At 35.3% G+C, this 25,148-nt stretch overlaps 1 protein-coding gene and 1 pseudogene across 4 annotated transcripts in view; one reads left to right on the plus strand and one right to left on the minus strand.

Moving 5' to 3' along the window:
- UBR3 (ubiquitin protein ligase E3 component n-recognin 3) overlaps window positions 1-24,465 on the plus strand; it is a 256,230-nt gene extending 231,765 nt beyond the window's left edge. For 3 of the 4 annotated variants that reach the window (XM_054476978.2, XM_054476980.2, XM_054476979.2), the window contains exons 34-39: window positions 1,387-1,494; window positions 1,626-1,751; window positions 13,749-13,928; window positions 20,136-20,345; window positions 20,867-21,006; window positions 22,066-24,465. In XM_054476978.2, the coding sequence (XP_054332953.1) occupies window positions 1,387-1,494; window positions 1,626-1,751; window positions 13,749-13,928; window positions 20,136-20,345; window positions 20,867-21,006; window positions 22,066-22,183 (882 nt within the window). In that variant the 3' untranslated portion in view covers window positions 22,184-24,465. Of the gene's footprint in view, window positions 1-1,386; window positions 1,495-1,625; window positions 1,752-13,748; window positions 13,979-20,135; window positions 20,346-20,866; window positions 21,007-22,065 lie in introns of those variants that run through there. The other variant, XM_063648298.1, reaches the window with a different exon arrangement.
- LOC129031115 (ribosome biogenesis protein NSA2 homolog) lies at window positions 17,550-18,622 on the minus strand (annotated as a pseudogene).
- Window positions 24,466-25,148: the final 683 nt, after the last annotated feature.

Raw genomic sequence — 25,148 nt, forward strand, 5'->3', positions numbered from 1 at the left:
AAGGAGAACCACTGCAGAGTCAGAGTCATTTTTATAGTTTAGAATCAGGACATAATACTACATGGCTGAGTGAATATGGTGGAAAGCACAGGAGTAATTTAAAGATAATGCAAAGAAGTGATTATCAGAAGACGCACACCCAAGCAAGTTCCAAGGTCCAATACTCCAAAACTTCAGTATTACCAAAATAAATTTCATCAGTTAATTAGCAGGTATTTCTTGCTCAGATTTTTGTTATGCAGAGGGATACATGGGAAATAAAAAGCATAGTTCATGATATTTTGGAATTTACAGTCTAGTTGGAAAGAGCACAGTAACATGAACGAAACAATGAGGAACTATAGAAAGACCAAATATCATCCAATAATAAATTCTCTGATCCAAACTATCAGTGCCGTAAAAGTTTAGGTTAAACTTACATTCTGTGGTGTTTATCCCTTCCTATATTTTAGGATTTTAAAAGTATAGTTAATAAGTAGAATAAAGGACATCATAGCAGTTCTGACTTTATCCCAATTTACATTTTATGGTAATTTGCATGTTACACTTTATATTTCAGTGAATATAAAAAGAAGTGCATTTCTTTATGTATAAAGATTTTATTGACATACATTTGAGTTCATAAAAAGCCATTATTTTTTCTTTCTGATAAAATGGAAGTAGGTCACTAAGATCAACTTGTAGACTGTTACTTAATGTCATTATCTGCATATTCTGTAATAAATATATTGTCCTATTTTATTTTTATAGTGTATTATTTTAATAAATCCTCAAAGACATTTGAGGGAAATTGTAAATGAAAAAAATTTGTGGTCTATATTTTTTCTGTTGTATGCATATGTTATATGCATATATTATACCACTATAATGACTATATTTTTTTTAATTTGGCTCTTTTCACATTGTAAATATTTTTTGTACAGCTTAAATTTGCCACATTTGCTGCTTAGAAAATGTTTTTTAAGTTGGTATTCCATTTTTTAGGTAACTCCCTCACTCTTGCTGGTCATTTCTAGTTTCTTGCCGTAATAGTGCTGTACTGGATGTCTTATACATATAGCTATTTTTTTTTCTTTTGGATTATATCCCTGGAAAGAATTCCCAGGGGTGGGAATTACTTGGTCAAAAAACATGATTTACATATGTTTATTTACATATAATTATGTAATTTATATGCTGTCTTTTAAAGAAGTATTGGAATAGCTTTGACCACCTACCCAGTTTCATTGTGAATCCAGAGGTGTACAGTTTTACCCAAATTTTGAAGAATTGAAGCTCATATGCTTGAAAAATAATATAATCAGTTTTACTCATTAAAAATTATTTCCAATGTAAATTTTTTATAATTTTCAGTGACCAGTGTAACCAATATTTTAATTTTTTCAGAGTACATGTGATGCAGAAAAGTCTTACGAAGTATTACTGAGCTTTGTGATAAGTGAACTATTTAAAGGAAAGTTATACCATGAAGAAGGAACTCAGGAATGTGCAATGGTATGTTTTTGCAAAAATCAGATGTAGCGGTTATTTAGTAAAAAATTTACATTTTCTTGCCATTATCAATGTAATTTTTAAAAACTCTTTATTGTAGACTGACTTGTTCAAATTTTCTTTTTTAACTTTAGGTTAACCCTATTGCTTGGTCTCCTGAATCCATGGAAAAATACTTACAGGACTTCTGCTTACCTTTTCTCAGAATCACCAGCCTTCTTCAGCACCACCTTTTTGGGGAAGATTTACCTAGCTGCCAGGTAGGTAATTTGGGATATGTAAGAGGGAGCTTGCTTTTTTTTTTTTTTTTTAGATGGAGTCTCTCTCTGTTGCCCAGACTGGAGTGCAGTGGCACAATCTCGGCTTACTGCAACCTCCGCCTGCCAGGTTCAAGCAATCCTCCTCCCTCAGCCCCCCTAGTAACTGGGATTACAGGCACACACCACCATGCCCAGCTAATTTTTGTATTTGTAGTAGAGACAGGGTTTCACCACATTGGCCAGGCTGGTCTCAAACTCCTGACCTCAGGTGATCTACCTGCTTCGGTCTCCCCAAATGCTGGAATTACAGGCATGAGCCACCGCACCAGCCAAGCCTTGTTTTTATAATAAGCTATTTTGTTTTAAATATACTGGTATGTAGTGTAGTACATATGTAACTGTCATATGACTATATGTTAATCTAGCTTAAAGGTATAAATATTTAGGATATTTACTATTTCTGTTGTATTTGTAAACATCCACCCATTTTTATGATAATATTACTAATATTGGATATTTGAGCAGCTTTAGATTAGATCAATGATGATACATTCCCAGTACTTGATGAATAGGACCATAGGATTCAGTCTGATTGACATTTGTATCCCTAACATCATCTGCTTTTAATATTCTTTTAAAAGTTATGTTGGTCAGAAAACTGGTTGGTTGAAGATATGACAGCGTTTATAGCAGTATTCAGTTTGTAACCAGTTGTATTAAAATGGGTGAATGAATTATCACTGGTTTAATCTATTTCATAAAACTGTGGATTGATATGAGTGGGCAAGAAAGTGACAGGGTAGGAAACCAGAAGGTAAGTAAACCCAAACTGTGCTTATAGGAATGTGATCCTGACTTATCTGCCATTCAATTCTAGGGAATTTGATGTGGAAATTTAACATTTATCATATTTATGGCCTTTGAATTCTGAAGTATATCAGAATTAAGCAGTTTTGTGTTCCCTCTTTCTTAAGTAATTCACCATTACATTAAATAGTTTTGAATTCTTTGGTTTTTATCAAGTGCTTCAAGACATATGCTGCACATTTGTCACCAAAACATTCTTTTTAGAGTTATAAGATGTTGGACAAATTCTTAGAATAATCATTCATTAGATATTTTCTTTCACAGTTTTTAAATTTTATATTTCAAAAAAGTGCGTTTCTTTCTGGCATATGAGCATCCTCAAGCATGGGGAAGAGTAACCAAACAAAATCAACTTCTTTTACCACCTGTACTTTTTTCATATTTAAAGGCCATTGGCTGTGGTTCTCTCTGTTCTTGTTACCTTATGGCTTATTTTGTCATTTGTTTTTATGAGAGAGTATTTTTTGCCCATAAGTTGGAAAGTATGTGGAGGCAGAAGTTCTTGAGCTGGGCATTGAAAGTTGGTCTGGTGTTTGAGTGTACAGTGATGCCTGTAGTGGAATACCACATGTGTTTAGACCAAGAAAGAAATACATTCAATATGGTGCATAAAAAGGAACAGTGTGACATAGTGAAGAAAGAGATTAAAATATAGTTGTAATGGATCTTGAATTTCATATGAGGGAATTCGGACCATTGAAAGATGTTAGACAAAAATATATGATTCAAATTTTGTTTCAGGATAAAACCTCATTCTAGTATAAGACAGATTGTGAAGAATAGACAGATGGGAACAGAATAGACCAGTTAGGAAAGGACATACTGGGAATAGAAGGGGCTGGAGAGCGATTAGAGATTTCAGAGATAAAATAGGATTTGACAACTAGTTGAATGCGTGAGAGTCAAGAGAAAAGGAAGAATCATACTATACTTGTTTCTTGAGACCAAGAGACATGAACTTTTAGGGAAAACTTAATAGAAGGAGGAAATACAGGGCAGATGCGTGGGGGATGGAATGAAAGTATTTTGTGTATATTCAGATTGAGGGGTAGTTGGACCCTTTAGGTGGACCTGTTCAACTGAAGTGAGAAAAGTGAGATCAGAGCTTTAGATAGAAATTTGTTCTCCTTTTATTTAGTTTCTGTCATCTATGTAATCTTACTTTGTTTGTGTATACAATAGTACCCCCTTATCTGCAATTTTGCTGTGGTTTTTGTTACCCATGGTATACTGCAATCTGAAAATATTAAATGAAAAATTCCAGAAAAAAACTATTCTTAAGTTTTAAATTGCACACCATTCTGAGTAGCATGATGAAATCTCATGCTGTCTTGTTTGGGACATAAATCCTGTCTCACACTGTCCTACCAGGGACATAAATCATCCTTTTGTCCAGCATATACATGCTGTCATCTTCCAGTGTACTTTTCCCACATCGATTTATTTTTCATTGATGAACATCTAGGCTGCCTCCAACTCTTTGCTTCCATGGAAAAAAATTAACTGTTGCTATGAACCTAATGTCTTGTATATTTTAATATAACGATTTCTTGAATATAAAGTTTCTCTGGGCTGTGTACCAGCTGTGGGATTGTTGGAGCCATAGGATACATCCTACCTATCTGTTTTTCTAAATGGCTGCTCAAGGCTTATATTCCCATTTGCAGTGCAAGAGGATTCTTGTTTTCCCCCATATACTTGCCAGCACTTCTTCTTAGCCAGTGTGTAATGTTTGGCAGTCAGTTGAGTACAAAGCATATGCTTATGGTTAATTTAATTTGCATTTCTCTAATTATAAATGCAATTTCATATATTCATATACTTAGCCAGTTAAATTTCCCTCTGTATACTTTCTGTTCCTAGTCTGGCCATTTTTAAAAACTGGGTTTCTGTGATTATCTTCATTCTGTTTTTAAGCATAGTAGATATCTTTTCATTGGCTTTTGTTTAGCCATAGTGTCCTTTGTGGAATAGAAATTTTTCAGTTTAATGTTGTTAGAACGATTACCTTTTTCTTTATGACTTGTACTTTTAGAATCTTATTTTAAAAATCCCTTTCCATCATATACCCCAGAAATATACACACCTACTATGTACCCACAAAAATTAAAAATTAAAAAAAAATCCTTTTCCAGCCTGAAATTATAAATTTATTTTGTATTTTCTTCTATTATTTTCATAGTTTTATCTTCACATTTAGATTTTTAATTCAGTCTGGAGTTTATTTTGTGGTGTGGTATGAGGTAAAGCTCTAATTTTTTCTCTATTTGATAAGACAGTTTTTCCAACACTATGTACAAATTATTTATGAAATAATCTAACTTTTTTGGACTGATTTTTCATGGTATCAAGTTTTCACATTTCTGGATTATTATATACTATTAAGCTATTTGCTTCTGTACTAGTAGCAGTTTGTTTTAATTACTGTGGTTTTATTATAGACATTGTATCTGATAGTGTGAATGTCCAATTTATTCTTGACATCTTTTTGCTTTTTCTTTTTTTTTTTTTTTTGCTATATATGAGCTTTTATTCTTTTTTATTTTTTTGAGACAGAGACTCACTTTGTCGCTCAGGCTGGAGTGCAGTGGCGCAGTCTTGGCTCACTGCAACCTCCATCTCCTGGGTTCAAGCAATTCTCCTACCTCAGCCTTCCAACTGGCTGGGATTACAGGCATCCACCACCACACCCAGCTAATTTTTGTATTTTTAGTAGAGACAGGGTTTCACCACGTTGGCCAGGCTGGTCTCGAACTCTGGACTTCGGGCGATCTGCCCGCCTTGGCCTCCTGAAGTGCTGGGATTACAGGCATGAGCCACCACATCCAGCCAAGCTTTTATTCTTATATACATTTTTTAATCTGTCAAGTTACTTCCAAAATCCTACAAGATTTTAGTTTGGAATTATCTTCAATTTATAGTTTTAAGACATTGAACATGGTTTATATATTCATTTAGTTAGGTGTTTTAATACTTTTTTTGGGGGGAGTGGGGGAAGACAGTCTTACTCTGTTGCCCAGGCTGGAGTGCAGTGGCACGATCTCAGCTCACTTCAACCTTGACCTCCTGGGTTCAAGCAATTCTTGTGTCTCAGCCTCCCAAGTAGCTGGGATTACAGGTGCGCACCACCACACCTGACTAGTTTTTTTGTATTTTTAGTGGAGACGGTTTCACCATGTTGGTCAGGCGGGCTGGTCTCGAATTCCTGGCCTCAAGTGATCCACCCCCCTCAGCTCCCAAAGTGCTTGGATTATAACACTTTTAATAGAATTTTTTAATCGTCCAAGTCTGGAGCATTTTTTTTTATAAAGCTAATTAATTCTAGAGGCTTTATGGTTGTGATTTCTATTTAAATGATATCTTCTGTTACATTATCTGATTAATTTTTCCTGGCATGTACAAATACCATTGATTTTTGTATAGTCTTCTGACTGGCCACTTGCCAAAGTTTTTTATTCTAATAATTTGCCTTTTTATTATTTTAGGTATTCTATATAATTATGATCAAATAATCTGAAAATACTGTAATATGTCCCATTTTCAGTCTTTATTTCTCTGTTGTCTTAGTGCACATCCAGTACTATTTTGAGCCATGGAAGTGATAGGTAGTGGCCCACCCCACCCCCCCAAAAAAAATGCTTCTACGTATCCTGTGCCTTTTTTTTTTTGCTTTTATTATAAATAGAATCATTTAAGAGTTATGTTTTCTATGTGTTGCTAAAATGTAGAAACTTAATGGAATTTTTGAACATTAGTCTTAGCTGTCCTGCTAAATTGAGTTATTCTTTCTAATAGTCTGGAGACTCTCAAGCTTAGCAGTACATTTTTTAATCAAACATTTTGTTAAGCATAGGAAATAATCAAGAATGGTAACTAGTAGATGTTCTAACACAGCAAGCTTGTTCTCCACAGTAATCTATTAGACTTCCTAATTTAGTTAAATATCTTAGTCTAGCACTACTTCTACCACCATGTTAGGACTAATGATAGTAACCTATATAGTTCCCTTATCTTTTCTCTCTTCTTAAATCAATCTGTCTTATTCTCTAACTCTGGATTTCTAAATAGAGCAGCTTCACATAACTTTTAAGTTCCATAGCATTGTTTGTAAAGTAGTTTGTGTATGTGCATTTTTATTGGAAGAAAATAGTTATAAGATTCTCTCAGGGGCTCATGATTATCTAGCCCCCCCACCTCCTTAAAACTTGAAGAACATTAATATATCTCCTTTTTTTCTTCTTCTGTCAAAATAATTTTCCCATGAAAAAAAAATAATGATAGCTAGCATTTACTACACATTGACTACATGCTAAGCACTGTTTAAGTGCTTTGCATTTTAATTCATTTAAACTTCATTATAGGCCAGCTGCAATGGCTCATGCCTGTAATCCCACCACTTTGGGAGGCCGAGGTGGGCGATCACGAGGTCAGGAGATCGAGACCATCCTGGCTAACACAGTGAAACCCCGCCTCTACTAAAAATACAAAAATTAGCCAGGCGTGGTGGCGGGTGCCTGTAGTCCCAGCTACTTGGGAGGCTGAGGCAGGAGAATGGCGTGAACCCGGGAGGCAGAGCTTGCAGTGAGCTGAGATCGCACCACCGCACTCCAGCCTGGGTGACAGAGCAAGACTCCGTCTCTAAAAGAAAAAAATTAATAATAATAATAAACTTCATCATAACTGAGAGGTAGCTGTTATTATCCTCATTTTCCAGACAAGGAAGCAGGCACACAGAGATGAAGTAACTTGCTCAAGATTCATACCTCGTAAGTAAAGCAGGCAGAATTTGAAAACATTTAGTTTGAACCCTGACCCTGCACTATTAACATATGGACCCAGGCTATGCTGTTCCTTGCCATACAAAACATTTTTTGAGTTTCCTGTCATAAGCTGGAAAAGTGTTGCTGTTTTTCTACCATTGGCAGTTCCCATCTTCCCAAGTTATTTTGTGCATTACATGTAAAATAAATTCCCTCTCTCAATAGAGCAAGAAGATATAACAATTGTAAACATATATGCACAAAATAACAGTGCCCCAAATTATATAAACAAATGTTGAAGGAAGAAACAGACAAATCTACATTATATTTGGAGACTTCAGTGTGCCTTCTTAGTAATCAATAACAAGTAGAGAGCAAATCAACTAGGATAAAAGAGACCTGAACAACACTATTATGACATAACTACATCTATAAGTTCTCCAACAAACAGCAGAATATATATTATACATATACAACTACACATGGAATATTGTTCTTTAGAATAAACCATGTGTCAAGCCGTAAAGTATCAATTTTCAAAGAAGTGAGTTATAAAGTGTGTTTTTTGACCACACAGAATTAAATTAGAAATTAATAACAGATAGAAAATCATCAAATCTGTGATAAGCATCATAATTCTAAGTAATTTGTGGCTCAAAGCAGAAATCACAAGGAAGTAATTTTTTTTTTTTTTTTTTTTGAGACAGTTTCCCTCTGTTGCCCAGGCTCGAGGGCAGTGGTGTGATCTCAGCTGACTGCAACCTCTGCACCTGGGTTCAAGCAATTCTTCTCCCTCAGCCTCCTGAATAGCTGGGATTACAGATGCCCAACACCATACCTGGCTAATTTTTGTATTTTTAGTAGAGATGGGGTTTCATCACGTTGGGCAGGCTGGTCTTGAACTCCTGACCTCAAGTGATCCACCCACCTTGGCCTCCCAAAGTGCTAGGATTACAGGCATGAGCCACCTCACCCAGCTTAGAAAATATTTTTAACTGAGTGAAAATGTAAACACAATATACTGAAATTGTGGGATCCAGCTAAAGCAGTTCTTAGAGGCATATTTGTCACTTCAAATACTTTTTTTGAAAAAAGAAGAGCCAGGCACCAGGCACAGTGGCTCTCGTCTGTAATCCCAGCACTTTGGGAGGCCAAGGTGGGCAGATCACGAGGTCAGGAGTTTGAGACCAGCCTGGCCAATATGGTAAAACCCCGTCTCTACTAGAATACAAAAATTAGCCGGGCATGGTGGTGTGCGCCTGTAGTCCTAGCTACTCAGGAGGCTGAGGCAGGAGAATCACTTGAACTTTGGAGGCAGAAGTTGCAGTGAGCCGAGATTGTGCCACTGCACTCCAGTCTGGGCGACAGAGTGAGACTCTGTCTCAAAAAAATTAAAAAATGAACGCATAAAAATTAAAAAGAAGAAAGATCTAAATCATTATCTGTTTCTACCATATGAAGCTAGAAATAGAGCAAATTAGACCTGAAGCAAGTAAAAGAAAAGAAATAATAAAAATCAGAACAGAAATTGATGAAGTTGTAATAGCGAAACAGTAGAGAAAATGAATGAGTCCAAAATCTGGTTCTTTGCAAAGATCAGTAAAATGGATAAACCTAGATGACAGGAGCTCAGCTGAGCTGGAAGAGAGCTGATTGATAAGAAAAAAAAGGAGAGGTGGTACAAATTACCAATATCAGGAATGAAAGAGAAGACATCCATATTGAGCCATAAGAGAATATATAGATAACATTTGCCAACAAATTTGACAACTTAGATAAAATGGTTAAATTTCTTGAAAGATACAAATTACTAAAACTGACTCAAGAAGAAATAGAAAATCTGAATATATGTATATCAAGTAAGAAAATTAATTTAGTTATCAAACTTATATAATTGTTACGCATCCAGAAAAGAAATATCAAGAACTTTATACCAACAAAGATAACATTGTGGTAAACTCTGTGAGACATTTAAGAAAGAAATTGTACCAATACTCCTGAACCTATTTCAGAAAATAAAGGAAGAAGGAACACTTCTGAACTCAATTTATAAGGCCAGTTTTATCCTGATAGTTGAACGAGGCATTATGAAAAAAACTACAAACCCATGTCTCCCATGAACATAGAAGCAAAAGCCTTCACAAAATATTGGCAATAGAAAGGATAATACACTATAGCCAAATGGGTATTTTTCTTTTAGCTTTATTGAGGTACAAGAAATATTTGAGTTATAAATATTAAGGACAAGTAAAAATTATATATATAGTATACAATATGTAATGTTTTGATATATGTATACATTGTGTATGATGACCACAATCAGGCTAATTAACATATCCGTCATCTCACATAGTTATCTGTTTTCTGATGAGAACATTTAAGATCTACTCTGTTAGCAAATTTCAAGTATACAATACAGTATTATTAAATATAGTCATCATGCTGTACATTACTTCTCCAGAACTTATTCATCTTATAACAGAGTTTGTACCCTTTGGCCAACATCTCCCCATTTCTCCCAGACCCTGGCAACCACCGTTCTACTCTGCTTCTACTTTTTAAGATTCCAGTGTGAGATCATGCAGTATTTGTCTCTCTGTGACTGGCTTATTTCATTTAACATAATGTCCTTCAGATTCATTCATGTTGTGACAAATTGACAGCATTTCCTTCTTTTCTTAGGTTGAATAATATTTCATGTGTATATAGTCATCCATCACTATCTATAGGGGATTTGTTCCAGGAACCCTCCCAGATACTAAGAGCCTTAAATGTTCAAGTCCCTTACATAAAATAGTGTAGTATTTGCTTATAACATATGCACACCCTCCCGTATATTTTAAATCATCTCCACCCTAGATTACTTATACCTAATATAAATGCTATATGAATAGTTATTATAATTATTTGTATTGTTATTTTTTTAAAAAATATTTTTGATGTATGGCTGGTTGAATACGTGGATATGGAACTCCTGAATACAGAGGGCTATTTCTTTATTCACTCATCCATCAATGGACACTTAGGTTGATTAATATCTTTGCTATTGTAACTAATGCTGCATTGAACATGGGCATGACCAAATGGGTTTATCCCGGAATGCACAGTTGGTTCAACAACAAAAGTCAATTAATTTAGTTCACATATTAATTGAATAAATTGGGGGGGAAACCATATGATCGTTTCATTTGTCAAAGAAAAGCATTTAACAAAATCTAATGTACTTTCATGGTAAAAACACTCACAAAGCTAGGAATAGAAGGGAATTTTCTCAGCCTGATAAAGAGCATATCAAAAATGCTTAGCTAACATCATGCTTAATAGTGAAAGACAGGAACAAGACTGGAACAAGACAAGGATGCCTGCTCTCACCACTTTTCAGCATTGTACTAAATTTTCTAGCAAGGCAGGTAGGCAAGAAAAAGAAAAAAAGACATCCAGATTGGAAAGGAAGAGGTAAAACAGTTTGTTTGCAAATAAAATGACCTTACCTCTAGAACACCATAAGGAATCTCCAAAGAAACCTATTAGAGCTAATAAGTTCAGCAAGGTTGTAGGATGCAAGATAGATGTACAAAAATTTCATTGTATTTCTATACACTAGCAGTGAGCAATCTGAAAATGAAATTAATAACATAATTCAAATTACAATAGGGGTGATGAAAATATTTTGGAATTAGATACTGGCAAGGCAGTATATTCATGACAATTTCATGAATATACTGAGAACCACTGAATTGTATATATTAAAAGAGTAACATTTATGGTATGTGGCTTATACCTAAAACTTTTTCTAGCTGTGTGAAAAAAGACTTGTATCCAGAATGTGTCAAAAATTCTTTTAACTCAAGTGTAAGAAAACAAAAACCCAACACAAAAGTGGGCAAAACACTTGAATAGATACTTCTTAAGAGAATATATATGAATGGCCAACAAGTAGATGAAAAGATACTCAACATCCTTCTTCATTAGAGAAGTACCAATTAATATCACAAGTGATAATACCAAGTGTTGGCGAGGATTTGAAGTCCTAGAAGTCTTATTCATTACCGATAGGAATGCAAAATGGTATAGTCAATTTGGAAAAGTTTGGCAGTTTTTTAAAATATTAAGCATATGCTTACTGTACAACCCAGCAGTTCTGCTAAGTATCAACCAGAAGAAATGAAAACATATGTCTACATTTAGACTTCTAAATGAATGTTCATAATAGCCAAATTCATAGTCAAAATCTGGAAACAACCATCAACATGTGAATGCATCAACAAAATGTGGTATAACATGAATGAGTCTCAAAATAAGTGAAAGAGGCCAGGTACAAAAGATTACATCCTGTATGATTTTAATAGTAGAAATATCAGTGGCTGTTTGGGTCCAAAGAGTAGGGGCCAGGATTGACTGCATAAGAACATAAGCAAATTTTAGGGTGTGATGGAATTATTCTAAAACCGTATTGTGGTGGTGGATGCATGACTATACATTTACCAAAATTCATTGAACTATACATAAAATGGTTGAATGTTATGATATGTGGATTTATAGCTCAGTAAAGTTTTTAAAAATGCCTTCTTTGTTAAACTATATAAATGGAAGATTTGCAAATTTCTAGATATTTGAAAATTAACATGTTTCTCAGCTTGCATATAATTTTTCTTTTTCATCTGCATTTCTTCTTTGTAGCATATTTCAGAATTTTGTACTTAATGTGCATAATTAGTTTTGCAGACATTTGTTGAATGTCTGCTATGTGCCAAGCATTAGGAAGACAGAGTTCCTACCTCCAGAGAACTCACAGTCTTATGGAGAAGGCAAATTTGATTTTAAAGCAATCATTAAAAGGTCAGGAAACAACAGGTGCTGCAGAGGATGTGGAGAAATAGGAACACTTTTACACTGTTGGTGGGACTGTAAACTAGTTCAACCCTTGTGGAAGTCAGTGTGGTGATGCCTCAGGGATCTCAAACTAGAAATACCATTCGACCCAGCCATCCCATTACTGGGTATATACCCAAAGGACTATAAATCATGCTGCTATAAAGACACATGCACACGTATGTTTATTGAGGCACTATTCACAATAGCAAAGATTGGAACCAACCCAAATGTCCAACAATGATAGACTGGATTAAGAAAATGTGGCACATATACACCATGGAATACTATGCAGCCATAAAAAAATGATGAGTTCATGTCCTTTGTAGGGACATGGATGAAATTGGAAATCATCATTCTCAGTAAACTATCGCAAGAACAAAAAACCAAACACCACATATTCTCACTCATAGGTGGGAATTGAGCAATGAGAACACATGGACACAGGAAGGGGAACATCACACTCTGGGGACTGTTGTGGGGTAGGGGGAGGGGGGAGGGATAGCATTAGGAGATATACCTAATGCTAAATGACGAGTTAATGGGTACAGCACACCAGCATGGCACATGTATACATATGTAACTAACCTGCACATTGTGCACATGTACCCTAAAACTTAAAGTATAATAATAATAAAATAAAAAATAAATAAAGTAATAGGAAACATAAATGCAAGAATAAAAGTGTTTACAAGGTATGAAGGACTAATTATATCTGAATGGAGCTGAGTGGTCTGAGGTTTCATTAAATGGTGTCAGGGAAGGCTTCCCTAGTGAGCTGGAATTTGGAGGATAATAGGAATTGATTCTGTGGACAAGGGAGAGTAGACACATTAGCTTCCTATGTGGTCTTTCAGTTAAATAAAGAGGGATTGGGGAATATATTTCTGTGTTTCTAAGACTAATAAGCTTCTTTGAAAATCAACTTTTAAGATATGAATTCTTGGTCACTGATATCTCTGGTACTTTTATTAGCAAATAGAGCTTTGGATTACCTGACTCCTAACAATTCCACCCCCCTTTTTAAAACTGATTTTGTTTCACACTCATTCAAAGTCTAGGCACATTATTTAGCACTCTTTCTTGTGAATTCCATGTTTTTACTATTGTTCCTTATCCACACTGATAACCTAAACGTTTTAAACCAGAAATAACTTTCTCTTTGCCCCAAATTAACATTTGCTTTCATAGAGTAGCTAGGTTCTATAGAACCATTAGCTATATATATACTCTATTTAAAAAATAAATGTATAAAAGAAGCAGATGTCATTTAGGAGTTATATTTCAAAGAGATGTAGTTTGGGGATATTTAGATATAACAGCTAGGAACCTTTTTCTCTCTTGTTTCTCCTACTCCCTTCACTTTTTTTCAGTTGACTCAGTTAAGAAAGTTTTCTTGTTGTCTCAAAGTAATTGATGAGGGTGACCCTTAAAATCTATGTAATAGGAAATGTTCTTGATGAAATATTTTCAGAATTTCCTATTTCATGTCTAAAAGGAAGAAGAAGAATTTTCAGTTCTTGCCAGCTGCCTGGGACTTCTGCCAACGTTTTACCAAACAGAACATCCATTCATCAGTGCCTCCTGTCTGGATTGGCCAGTCCCAGCATTTGATATTATAACTCAGTGGTGTTTTGAGATAAAATCGTTTGCTGAAAGACATGCAGAACAAGGAAAGGTATGTTAAAAGAGTTGTACTAGCTTGCCACGGTGGTGATATGCTAATAGGTAAGAGAATAATGAAGACTGTTAAATTTTAGGTCATCTGTTTTTGACAGCAATTATAAAACCTGATTAAATTGAAAAATGGTTTACTTATGTAGATTGTATTTATGAGTATAACAGAAGAAATATTTCAGCTAACAAAGGTAAGGCATTAGTCAATACTTTGTTTGTTTGGGGTCGGCAGATTTTTATTGAATACCTTAAGTAATCACAGGCTTAGACTTGGTAGATACAAAGGAATTTTAAGGTAGACAAGGAATTTACATTTTTGTTTGAAGAACTGGCTTATATTTTTAAAACAAATTGGACTAGCAGATCTAAAAGGTCATGTCTTTAACTTTAAAATTTGTTGGGCCTATGCTACCGGCTCAGCTAGTTAAAGGGTTTGTATTGAAGATGAGTAGAGTGGGAACAGCAGTGAGTGGCTGTGTATGCCATGGTTGGAGGCTCAGAATTCTAGAACTACAGGTTTTTAAAAATTGAATAATGTGATGAAAGTAGTATTTTGGGGAGTAATTCTGGTGTCTTTTTAGTGGATAAATTAAAGTAAGGATAAAGGGAAGCCAGAAAATATTTAGGTGGTGAAAAAAATGTAGACTATTTTTCTGATTGTAAAACTTGGAAAGTAACTAATGTAAGAGACATTTGAGAAAAATATAGGACTTGGTGACCAGATGTACATGACTTTAAGATCTTGAACTCCAATCATTAGGAGAGTAGTGTCTAGTATATATAGCTACAGTAGGAACATGCGGCTGCTTAAACACCATTGCTGATGCCCCATTGCGTATGGAAGAAGGTATGGACTCCTTGCATGGCATTCAAGGATCTTCACCATCTTGCTTGCCTTTCCATCTCATCGTATAGCCTTCTCTGCCATTACCTTGTTCAAATCACAAAAGAATGTTTCATAAGTATGCTATACATTTTTAAACTTCAGAACATTACTTATTGCTGTTACTAAAGCAACCTTCCTACCCTTCTGTTGAATTAATAATCACTGTTTGCTAAGTAATTAATAATCACCTTTGCTAAGATAAATGTGACTTCCTCCATGAAGATCTGTCTGATAGTCCATCTTCCTTACATCCTAATCCCTTTTTTTTCTGTTGTTCTATAAGGCTGTACTTTTGTGACTGTCTCTAACAGTTGTCATGTTTATTACATTTGTTTCTTTAATGTGTCTGAATGTGGGCTCCATGAAGCAGAAATTGTTTCTTATTTATCCCCGGTTTCTAGAAAGTGCCTCATATATACTAGTCACCTAATAAGTATTTGTAGAATAATTAAGTTGTGGGGTGGTGTCTTTGGCAGAAATAGAACGTATTAAAGGGGAGCCAAGTTTCAGGGAAAGTGAGAATTTTAATTTTGAATATCAAAGGGACAATAAAAAAATATTTCAGATGGATGTGTCAGACTAGGTTTCATTTTTAAAACATTGGAGTGAATAATAAAAGATAAGCATAAGCTATAAATGTCTCTGCTTTTGTTCTTTTCCATTTTTTGCTGAAATCCTTAAAAAGATGCTCATTTTATACCCTTTTTAAAAAAAAAAAAAGGAAAGGGAAATTCAAGTTAATTGAACCTTGCATATTATATATACAAATATCTTCCTGTCTAGTAATTTCTTTATTCACAGAGCATATAGCAATAATTTGACATCATACTTTGATGTCTGAAAACCTATGCAGAATGACATGGAGTAAGAGATGGGTATAATTGTAGAACCAAGGCAGGGAAAAAAGTAATGAGCACACCCAGAGTTTGTCTTCATATGAGCCATAGGTTAAAATCAAGCCTACATTTTAGCTGAATGATTATTGGTATGTATGCTGATGGAAAATAAGAATTTATCATTTTAAAATATTTAATCTTTTTATATAATTGGGTGATAATTATTGTAGAGGCAGTATAGTAGACATTTGATTAATTTATTAATTTATGCTAATGCAGAATTTTTGCCAGTTATGTAAGTACACCACCATTTGACCTGTATCCCCACTTGTGTCCCTGCTCCACTCTTGTGTTCCTAACCCTGATCCTGACCCTAGGTCAACCAGATTCTCTTTCTCAGGAATGTTAAATCTGTATAGAGAGACTTAGCAGGGTAAATGGTGACAGGAGCTGTATAGTCCAACAGTACTACCCTTGAAAAACTCTCTGTGAATTACTACTTCTGAATTTTTTTTATCAGTTAAGATTCTTTGTTTGGAAACAACAAAATCCAGTTCTGATTTAAAATAAGGAAAACCAAAGCAAACTATGACAGAAAAAAAAAAACAAGATTCATTGGAAACATACTTGGTAACGTGCAGAATTGAAGAGCTTAACTGTCATCGCTTGGGAAGAAGAGAAACCACAAAGATCTCTGATCTGTTTTCTCTGAAGTGCTGCCACCAGATAACTAAGCTTCAAACTTTTTCTTTCCTTTCATTTGCATGCTCAAGGTTCAGATTCCTGGGAGAGAGAATCTGGTTGGCCTAAGTGTTGTAATACGTATACCCCAGTGGTGGGACAGGATCTTGTGTTGGGGACAGCCCCATCAGAACTGTACGGAGCAAGAAAAGGGGTTATTTTCCAAAAGAACTTATAATGTTATTAATATAAGAAAGCAGCAAAGGATGCTAGGAGGATTTAAAAAACAAACTGGTGGCCCACTACTTTCACATCTTACCTTTCTGGCACATACACACCCTTCTTCTCATTCACAGTTTCACTTCTGCTGTTGAAAATGATGTAACCATTTTAATTATGACTGCAAATGCATCTGTGGCTTTCCCAAATAAGCAACCTGATGTCACATATAGTCCTTACATCATCAGGCCTCTCTGCATCGAGTAGCTCTGAGAGATGTCCATTGTTCCTCTCATTTGTTGTGCTCACACCCAGATGGTCTGGAAAATTTTAATTAGTACCTACTCACCCTGAATTCAATAGTAAGAGAATGAAAATGTTGCAAAGATATATGATACAGTAAGCAAGATTTGCAAGTAGTCATAAAGCTGCAGCTAATATACAGTCAAATATATATGACTTTCTTCTTTTACCATCCGTGATCCAGCACACCTCAACTGATTGGATTTGTTTGAGCAAGGATGTGATAACAAACTGTATTCTGAGAGGGCTGAGCTTCTGGTGATTGGTCCTGTCTTTGTTTCTATAAGGCTGTAATCATTCTGTGTTAAATTTCTGCCTTTCAAGCTTGGTCTATGGTGGGGTGGTGGTAGGGGTTTTTAAGTTCCAAAATATTGCTCTACCAATTGTATGGCAATATTTTTATTCTTCTTGATAGTCATGGTCAATCCCTCCAGGCAATGCGATAAGCCATCCTTGTGATGTTATAAACCGTACTAGAGGATAAATAGTACATAGCTTGTAAATCTGCAGAAGAGTCCAGAATAGCAGTGAAGCAGAAATTTAAGACCGAATTTTTTTTTCCATTTTAATGTTTACAGTTTAATAAATCTCTTGATTGCAGACATGTAAGGCTGTTTGGTAGTATTCAGAAACATCACAGTAATGGCAATTTTTTCAAATGGTGTGTAGTCTTCAATAAATATCTATGAAAGTGCTGTCAGACCAGTAAGACTGCATTTATACATCCATCATTTTCAGGATTGTTGGTAATCACAGCCTATTTTCCTCAAATAACCTTGCCCAACTCACATTCACCTCAGTAACAGTACCTTTGGTAATAACATCCAAAGTTATATACATTGGGAATGAGGGACTCTTCTTGGGAATGAGGGACTCTTCTTTACACCAAGTATTGTTAGGCAAAAGGTGGCTTTCAGTTCAGGATGTGTTACATGGGCTTTCTTGAAACGCAAGCCCATTGGCCTGATGAATCTTCCATAGATAAGTAGTTTTCTTGTAAAACCATCTCCAACAAAGCAGACTTTAGTGACCATCCTCTTCCATGCCTTCGTCTTTCTCTTTCCTGTTGGAATAACTTTGAGACAGAGTCTCACTCTGTTGCCCAGGCTTGAGTGCAGTAGAGCGATCTTGGCTTACTGCAACCTCTACCTCCTGGGTTCAAGTGATTTTCCTGCCTCAGCCTCCTGAGTAGCTGGGATTACAGGCGCCTGCCACCATGCCCAGCTATTTTTGTATTTTTAGTAAAGACAGGGTTTCACCATGTTGCCCAGGCTGGTCTTGAACTCCTGACCTCAAATGATCTGTCTACCTTGGCCTCCCAAAGTTCTGGGATTACAGGCATGAGCCACTGCACCTGGCCCTGTTCAAATAACTCTTAACACTTCTGTATCTCCCTGGGCAAGTTACATTTAGACAGAGGGACTTTCCATTTTCCTGCTTTCTCTTTTCATTTCGGCTTAATCATACTGGGAGGTACGTTAGCTTGAGGTTGTCCCTCTCTGTCCAGCAGATAGGCAGGTACTGCTCCCTGTGGAGTCTTTTTTTTTGTTTGGTGTTTCTCTTTTCATGCATCTTGATGGTCTTTTTTATTTGTATTTTCTCAGCATGGTGCTGTTTAAGATAAAGCTTAGCCTTCAGACCAATCATTTTCTTTGCCTTCTTTGAATGTTCATGAGCCTCTCAACTTTCCTTCTTTCCCTTTTTCTCATGGTAATCCAAACGATATCCATGGCATTTACAGTGTAATTCAATATATTTGTTCTGTGGCATGGCACAGGCGCAGCCCCTGGGGTGCGAAAATGCTCTCAATTTTTGGGTCTCAGAGACCCATGAGCGAACTCCACACAGGCTGCAACAGGAAAGGCAAGACCGAATTTTAGGTGTAATCATGAGAGGTGCTACAGCTGTTAAATACTTTCCATCTCCATACATATGCATTCCAGTTGTGAAAAAGGTCACCCATATATACTGGTTGCTGTTTAGAGCATACACATTCTGTAGGTGATATCTTCCAGCTGGTGCCATCTAAAAGTTTGTAAATTTCATGAATTTCATAATTTTTGTGGCACTGAGAAAATCAGTATTGTAGTTCATGATTTAAAATACCACTGCTTTTTTCAGATGATTGAATATATGTTAAGATCAGTGAATTCCATGGACATCTACCTGTTGCCTTACATCTCTCTTCATGAGGGAAATTATTGGAGGTAATGTGCTATGGGCTACTGGATAACATGCAGCCTAACCTATAATAAGTGTCAAGTTCAGTGAGGACAAATTGTTATCCCTTCCCTTTAATGGAAGGGTTCCACCGTAATCAACTCATTACAGAATGTGCCATCCTTGGAGTCCAGGGTTGGGCGCTGAGTATTGGCAAATGATGTATTGTATACTGTTCTTATCATTGCTTCCATGGACACTTAATCCATGAACTTGTTGATGAGGAACAAGCTAGCTTAGTTACTCCACTGATTTAGGTGGATTATGGCTGCATGTAGGTAACGTGAGATGATCTCCATTTAAACTGACTATTACTTACAGTTTCTTAAGATAATAGACTCACTCTACATTTTATCTAAGTGTGAATGGAGTAGCATCTAGAAAAATTTAGTGCTGTTGCCAGTATTTTTATACAGCTGCAAATAGTTAATAAAGCATACCCTTCAGGGAAATTTAACTAATTTGACAATTTTTTTATTCTTATAGCAAGAAATTTATGAAAAGAATTGTAGCCCAGCACTTATGGATATAAAAGATCTTAACAGCTTGAGGTATCATGAATTGTACATACTCTAGGAAAGAAATTCTACATTATAAAGTATTAAAGTAGAAAAAATGAGTTATAACCATGATCTGCCCTAAAGAAAAAGCTAAACAATTGTTCGAGAATGATCAAAACTTGGTTTTAAAAAATACGTAACTTTTAAAAACCTTTGCACTATGCATGTTTAAAGTCAAATACAATTAGATGTATTTTCCCTGCATGCTTAGAGATGGTGTTTTTCTTTTAAAGTAATAACAAGTTTAAATGTTTTAAGGTGCTTAATCTAAAAAATTAAATCATACTGTAATTGGAAACTATAATACATTAAAATAGATAATGGTAACTGTTGAACTACTATTTTAGTCATGTATAAAATGGAAATGAGAGGAGTGTTAATAAAGAAAATAAGCCACATTCTTGGAGGCAGATTTTTCTTTCTGTAAAAATACATTTAAAAAATATATTGTGTTAGTGACTTAAATACATAAAACTAATGAATATTTTTGGATAATGTTTTAGGCCTTGCTTATCCAAGAGTCAAAATGGAAATTACCACACCTACTACAGTTGCCTGAGAATTATAACACCATTTTTCAGTACTACCACAGAAAAACCTGTAGTGTCTGCACCAAGGTTCCTAAAGATCCTGCTGTTTGCCTTGTGTGTGGTACTTTTGTATGCCTGAAAGGACTTTGCTGCAAGCAACAAAGTTACTGTGAATGTGTACTGGTAAGCAATAGTAGATAATACAAAATTTATGAAAACACAGATCTCATATCACAGAATATGGTCAAGCCATCTCTTCATATTAACTGCTCTTTGAATTAAGTATATAATACATATAGGGATTGTGTGTGTTTTTTAATCCAGTAGAAGAGTAAAAAAAGAAAGTCTCTGAGGCTTTAAGTGAGTAAATCCTTCCTTGAGTACAATTCTAGTTCTCCTTTCACCTACTATCCTTTTAATGGTATGTACTTTGGAATGTGCTGTGAAACAAAAGTCATCTGTGCTGTTGAAGATACTAGACTCTGAATTAGGTTAGCTCTTAATTGCTTTACTAGATATTCCTTACCCAAATACCTCCTAATGTATTAATAATAAAGTGTTAGGAATGGAGTTATAAGTTTAACTTAAATGAAATCTTACTATTTTTAAATCACTGTATTATTTAGAAGGCATTAAGATATTCTTGATTTTATTATAAAGCCTATTTGATTATGAAGTTCATTAATATATTTTTAATTTTTTAGCATTCCCAGAACTGTGGCGCAGGAACAGGTATTTTCCTTTTGATCAATGCATCGGTAATTATCATCATTCGAGGTCACCGCTTCTGCCTCTGGGGTTCTGTGTATTTGGATGCTCATGGAGAGGAAGACCGGGATCTTAGGTTAGATGTTCATGGATATATCCAGGTGTTTTATTGAAATTTGGTCAGTGAAAACCAATATGCTATTCCTGGCTTTGTAATTACAATTTTTTTAATATTAAGAAATTCTGACAGTCATTAATTTAGAGCTATTTCTAGTTTTTGAGCTATTGTCCCTATCAATATGTTGAGGAAACATGAAATAAACCAAATTACCATGTGAGGTTTTTGCCACAAAGAATCTGTTGGCCAGGCCCAGTGGCTCATACCTGTAATCTCAGCACTTTGGGAAGCTGAAGCAGGAGGATTGCTTGAGCCCAGGAGTTTGAGACCAGCCTGGACAACATAGTGAGACCTCATCTCTACAAAAAAATAAATAAGCCAGGTGTGGTGGTTATATACCTGTGGTCCCAGCAACTCGGGAGGAGGTGGAATGATCGCTTGAGCCCAGCAGGTGGAGGCTGCAGTGAGCTGTGATCGTGCCACTGCACACCAACCTGGGCAACAGAGAAAGACTGTCTCAAAAAAGAATCTAGTAAAAAAAGAAATGTGGTAGGTGTGGTGGCTCACGCCTGTAATCCCAGCACTTTGGGAGGCTGAGGTGGGTGGATCACTTGAGGTCAGGAGTTCGAGACCAGCCTGGACAATATGGTGAAACCCCGTCTCTACTAAAAATACAAAAAATTAGCCGGGCATGGTGGCGGGTGCCTATAGTCCCAGCTACTCGAGAGGCTGAGGCAGGAGAATGGCATGAACTCGGGAGGTGGAGCTTGCAGTGAGCCAAGATCGTGCCAGTGCACTCCAGCCTGGGTGACAGAGTGAGACTCTGTCTCAAAAAAGAAATAAGTAAATAAAAGATAAAAAAAATAAAAAAGGAGACAGGCATGGTGGTGAGCACCTGTAATCCCAGCTACTCGAGAGGCTGAGACAGGAGAATTGCTTGAACCCAGGAGGTGGAGGTTGCAGTGAGCTGAGAGTGCTCCACTGCGAGAGACTGTCTCAGAAAAAAAAAGAAAGAAATGCATGTGAAATCTTCCTTGTATGATATTAATACTTTTTTTTTTTTCCTTTTTGTTCTAGGCGAGGCAAACCTCTCTACATTTGTAAGGAAAGATACAAAGTTCTTGAGCAACAGTGGATTTCTCATACTTTTGATCACATCAATAAAAGATGGGGTCCACATTACAATGGGCTGTGACTCTCCACCTCAGCATTGCATCATATCATCATTTTCGCTACGAATTTATTTTTCAACAATAAGCTTTAACTTAATTTGGGGGATTAACACTTTTGCTGAGGGAGAAAAAGAAAACATACATTATGAAGCCTTTCCAAAATTAGGTGCTTGGTAATCACGTTAATGGTATAATTTTTTTTTTAATATCTGGAGAACATTAATAACAAGTTAAATTATTCTTTAGTGGTCATTTTTTAAGTGCACAATTAATAAGAAGCACAACTTGTTCACAAACTCATTCAGAAATGATTCTCCCAACAATGCATATCAGCTATTCATTGATACTTAGAGTGGGTGTGATTTATTTGACATTTTATTGCTTCTTTCTGTGTGTTTTAATTTGCATCTGCTAAGCATAATGCATCTTTTTTCCTCTGCCATTCTTGTGTTGATTTGAGAATTTTTCTGTATGTAATTAGAAAAAAATGTAAAACATGATTTATGTGAAATACTGTATAGTAAAAGTTGGTCTAATAGTAGAACTTTAAAATTTTTTCTTATTGTGAGGAATCTGTTAAAAGTTTAAGGCTTTGCTGAAAACTTAATTCATTCTCAGGAATTTCATAAATCTTCTCCCCAGGTAAATAATTGAAATAGCTGTAAAATAAGTAGATAGCTGCTGTTAATATAATACAGTACATTTTGGGGGGCATATGTGTGGTTGGGGGGGTCCTTAAAATCAAAATTTGCCATTTCAGTTGGATGAATTACTAGAGGTAATAACAAATCTTACTATAAAATCAAGAGGTTTAAGAACATACACTGGGCAGATGTTGATTCTGTGCATGCCCACCTTTTATTACCAAACAAGGTTTTGTTTATATGATTGTATTAGAAATACTCAGACTTCCCCAGAAATGAACCATAAATTTTGGAACTTCCTTTCAGCTCAAGAGATTCAGCTATATTGTATTTGTGCAGTGTAATCACTACTATTTCTTCTCGATTTCCTAAAAGGAAAAAAAAAGGCACAGTGGTGATGACCCTCATGAATGAGCCATGCTTCTGCATTCTTCTTAGAAACTGCTGTGAAAAACAATTTATGTTTGCAGCGTTTAAAAATCAGTAAAAATGGGAATGATTGAGCTAAAACCCACTCTGTGAGAAGGAAGATTACTGAAAAGCATGTGACATATTGCTACAAAGATTTTTTTTTCCTAAATGATTCAGTAATTGAATGATTATTTAATATATAGTGCTGTCAAGCAATCCCTGGTACTTTGGACTTCCATGGCTTGTTATATAAAATTACATTTTTACATGTAAAAATAAACTAAACAAATCTAATGATAAAATATAAAAATAATGTCAGATCCATGTTCTAAAAAATTTTTGTAATGACATGACATTACAAGAGTATGAAAATGGACATTAAATGATGGCCTTGCATTAAAATATGGAAAGCAGAGCAGTACATATTCAAATGTATTCAGAAAGTCAAAAAATTACCTATAGTTCTACAATAAAATACATGGAAATAGCTTGCTATTTTTATATACATTTCCAAAATATTAAGATAACTTTCTGTAAGACTCAATGATTCTGTTTGACTAAATAGCTGTCCTTTCCAACACATTGCTACTTTTTTAAATACTGTATCATAAGTTCAGCCTGTCATACTTTTTGCATTGATCATTATGAATACCAGACCATTTGTAAGTGTGGTTGAAGAGCAAAATGCTAATTGACATCTCTAGTAAATACTGTTACAGGATTCATGAACTTGAATAATTCTACAGTTTGAAACTCTGATGCTATATATACATGGTATAATGTATTCAGACTTTGATTACTACTTATTTAAAATGGAATGTTTTATGGTTGTGCATATGGATGTGAAGTGAAAATATTAGCCTTAACTTTAAAATTTGGGTGTTTGATAGTGTTTATTTTGATATTGGTGAATTAGTCACCGGTAAATTTTAAAAAAGCACTTGGTTGAAAATTGTACTTGAATACATACATGCATGCTGCTAAACTAGAACTTTAATTTTTCCCCATAACTTTTATAAGTCCCATTTATAAACCCACTTTTAAAAATAACAGGTCCAAGTTAGAGTGATGTGTGTATATTATTCAAAAAAATGTACTGGTGTGATATCTTGTATGAATGATCATTTAAATACAGTACATTACTGTAGAAGCTAAATTGATCTTTATAATTAAGCAGAAATTACAAAACTAGGAATAATCAACATTGTAAGATATGTTAATAAAAACCTGCTGTCATTTGGTTTGTGAAAGGTCCTTAAAATGTTTACTGCTTACATGTTTTTTTTTTTTTCCCCAAAGATATTGACAGTAATATATGTGAGTGAACGTGGCTGAAAAGATCAAAGCATAACATAATTAGTAGTTGCTTTAGGGTGGAGTAAGTGTAAAGGGTTTGCTTTGCCTTTTTTCTTTTATTTGCAGAGTGAGTTCTTGCTTCTTCAGTCCTTGTCCCATAATGAATGCACAGTCTTTGCTAAGTGTGTGTGTTTGGTAGGGGGAGAAGGAAATGGGTATGTAGATCTGAGGAACTGTGGTCTCTGTTCTTTTCTGAAAGTTCCCAGCCAGACTTCAGAAATGTTTAGTGCTTTATGAGATGTTTGAGTGGTTTGCATTCTTGTTTGAATTGACAGTCCTCACCCCTACCTCTCCCTCCTGAAGCTCACCAGCCATTTATCAGCTAGCAGTCCATTTCTCTTCAGACCTTTCTCTGTTTTATGTATTCCGATATTTACTGATTTCTGTGACTTAGAAAAAGATGCTGACTAAAAGCACTGAAGGCTTAGAGGAAACAGCAATATGGGAAGAGATGTGGTCTAAGACTCTCTGTATTATCTCCAGGATTCTAATTGCTGACTCTCAAATGGCTGTTGATGGCTTATATTTGAGGTCATATTTGGGGTTGGGGGGGACACAAAGCATGGTTTTAACCACT

This window comes from Pongo pygmaeus, chromosome 11 (assembly GCF_028885625.2).
Source record: "Pongo pygmaeus isolate AG05252 chromosome 11, NHGRI_mPonPyg2-v2.0_pri, whole genome shotgun sequence".
Taxonomy (NCBI): Eukaryota; Metazoa; Chordata; class Mammalia; order Primates; family Hominidae; genus Pongo; species Pongo pygmaeus.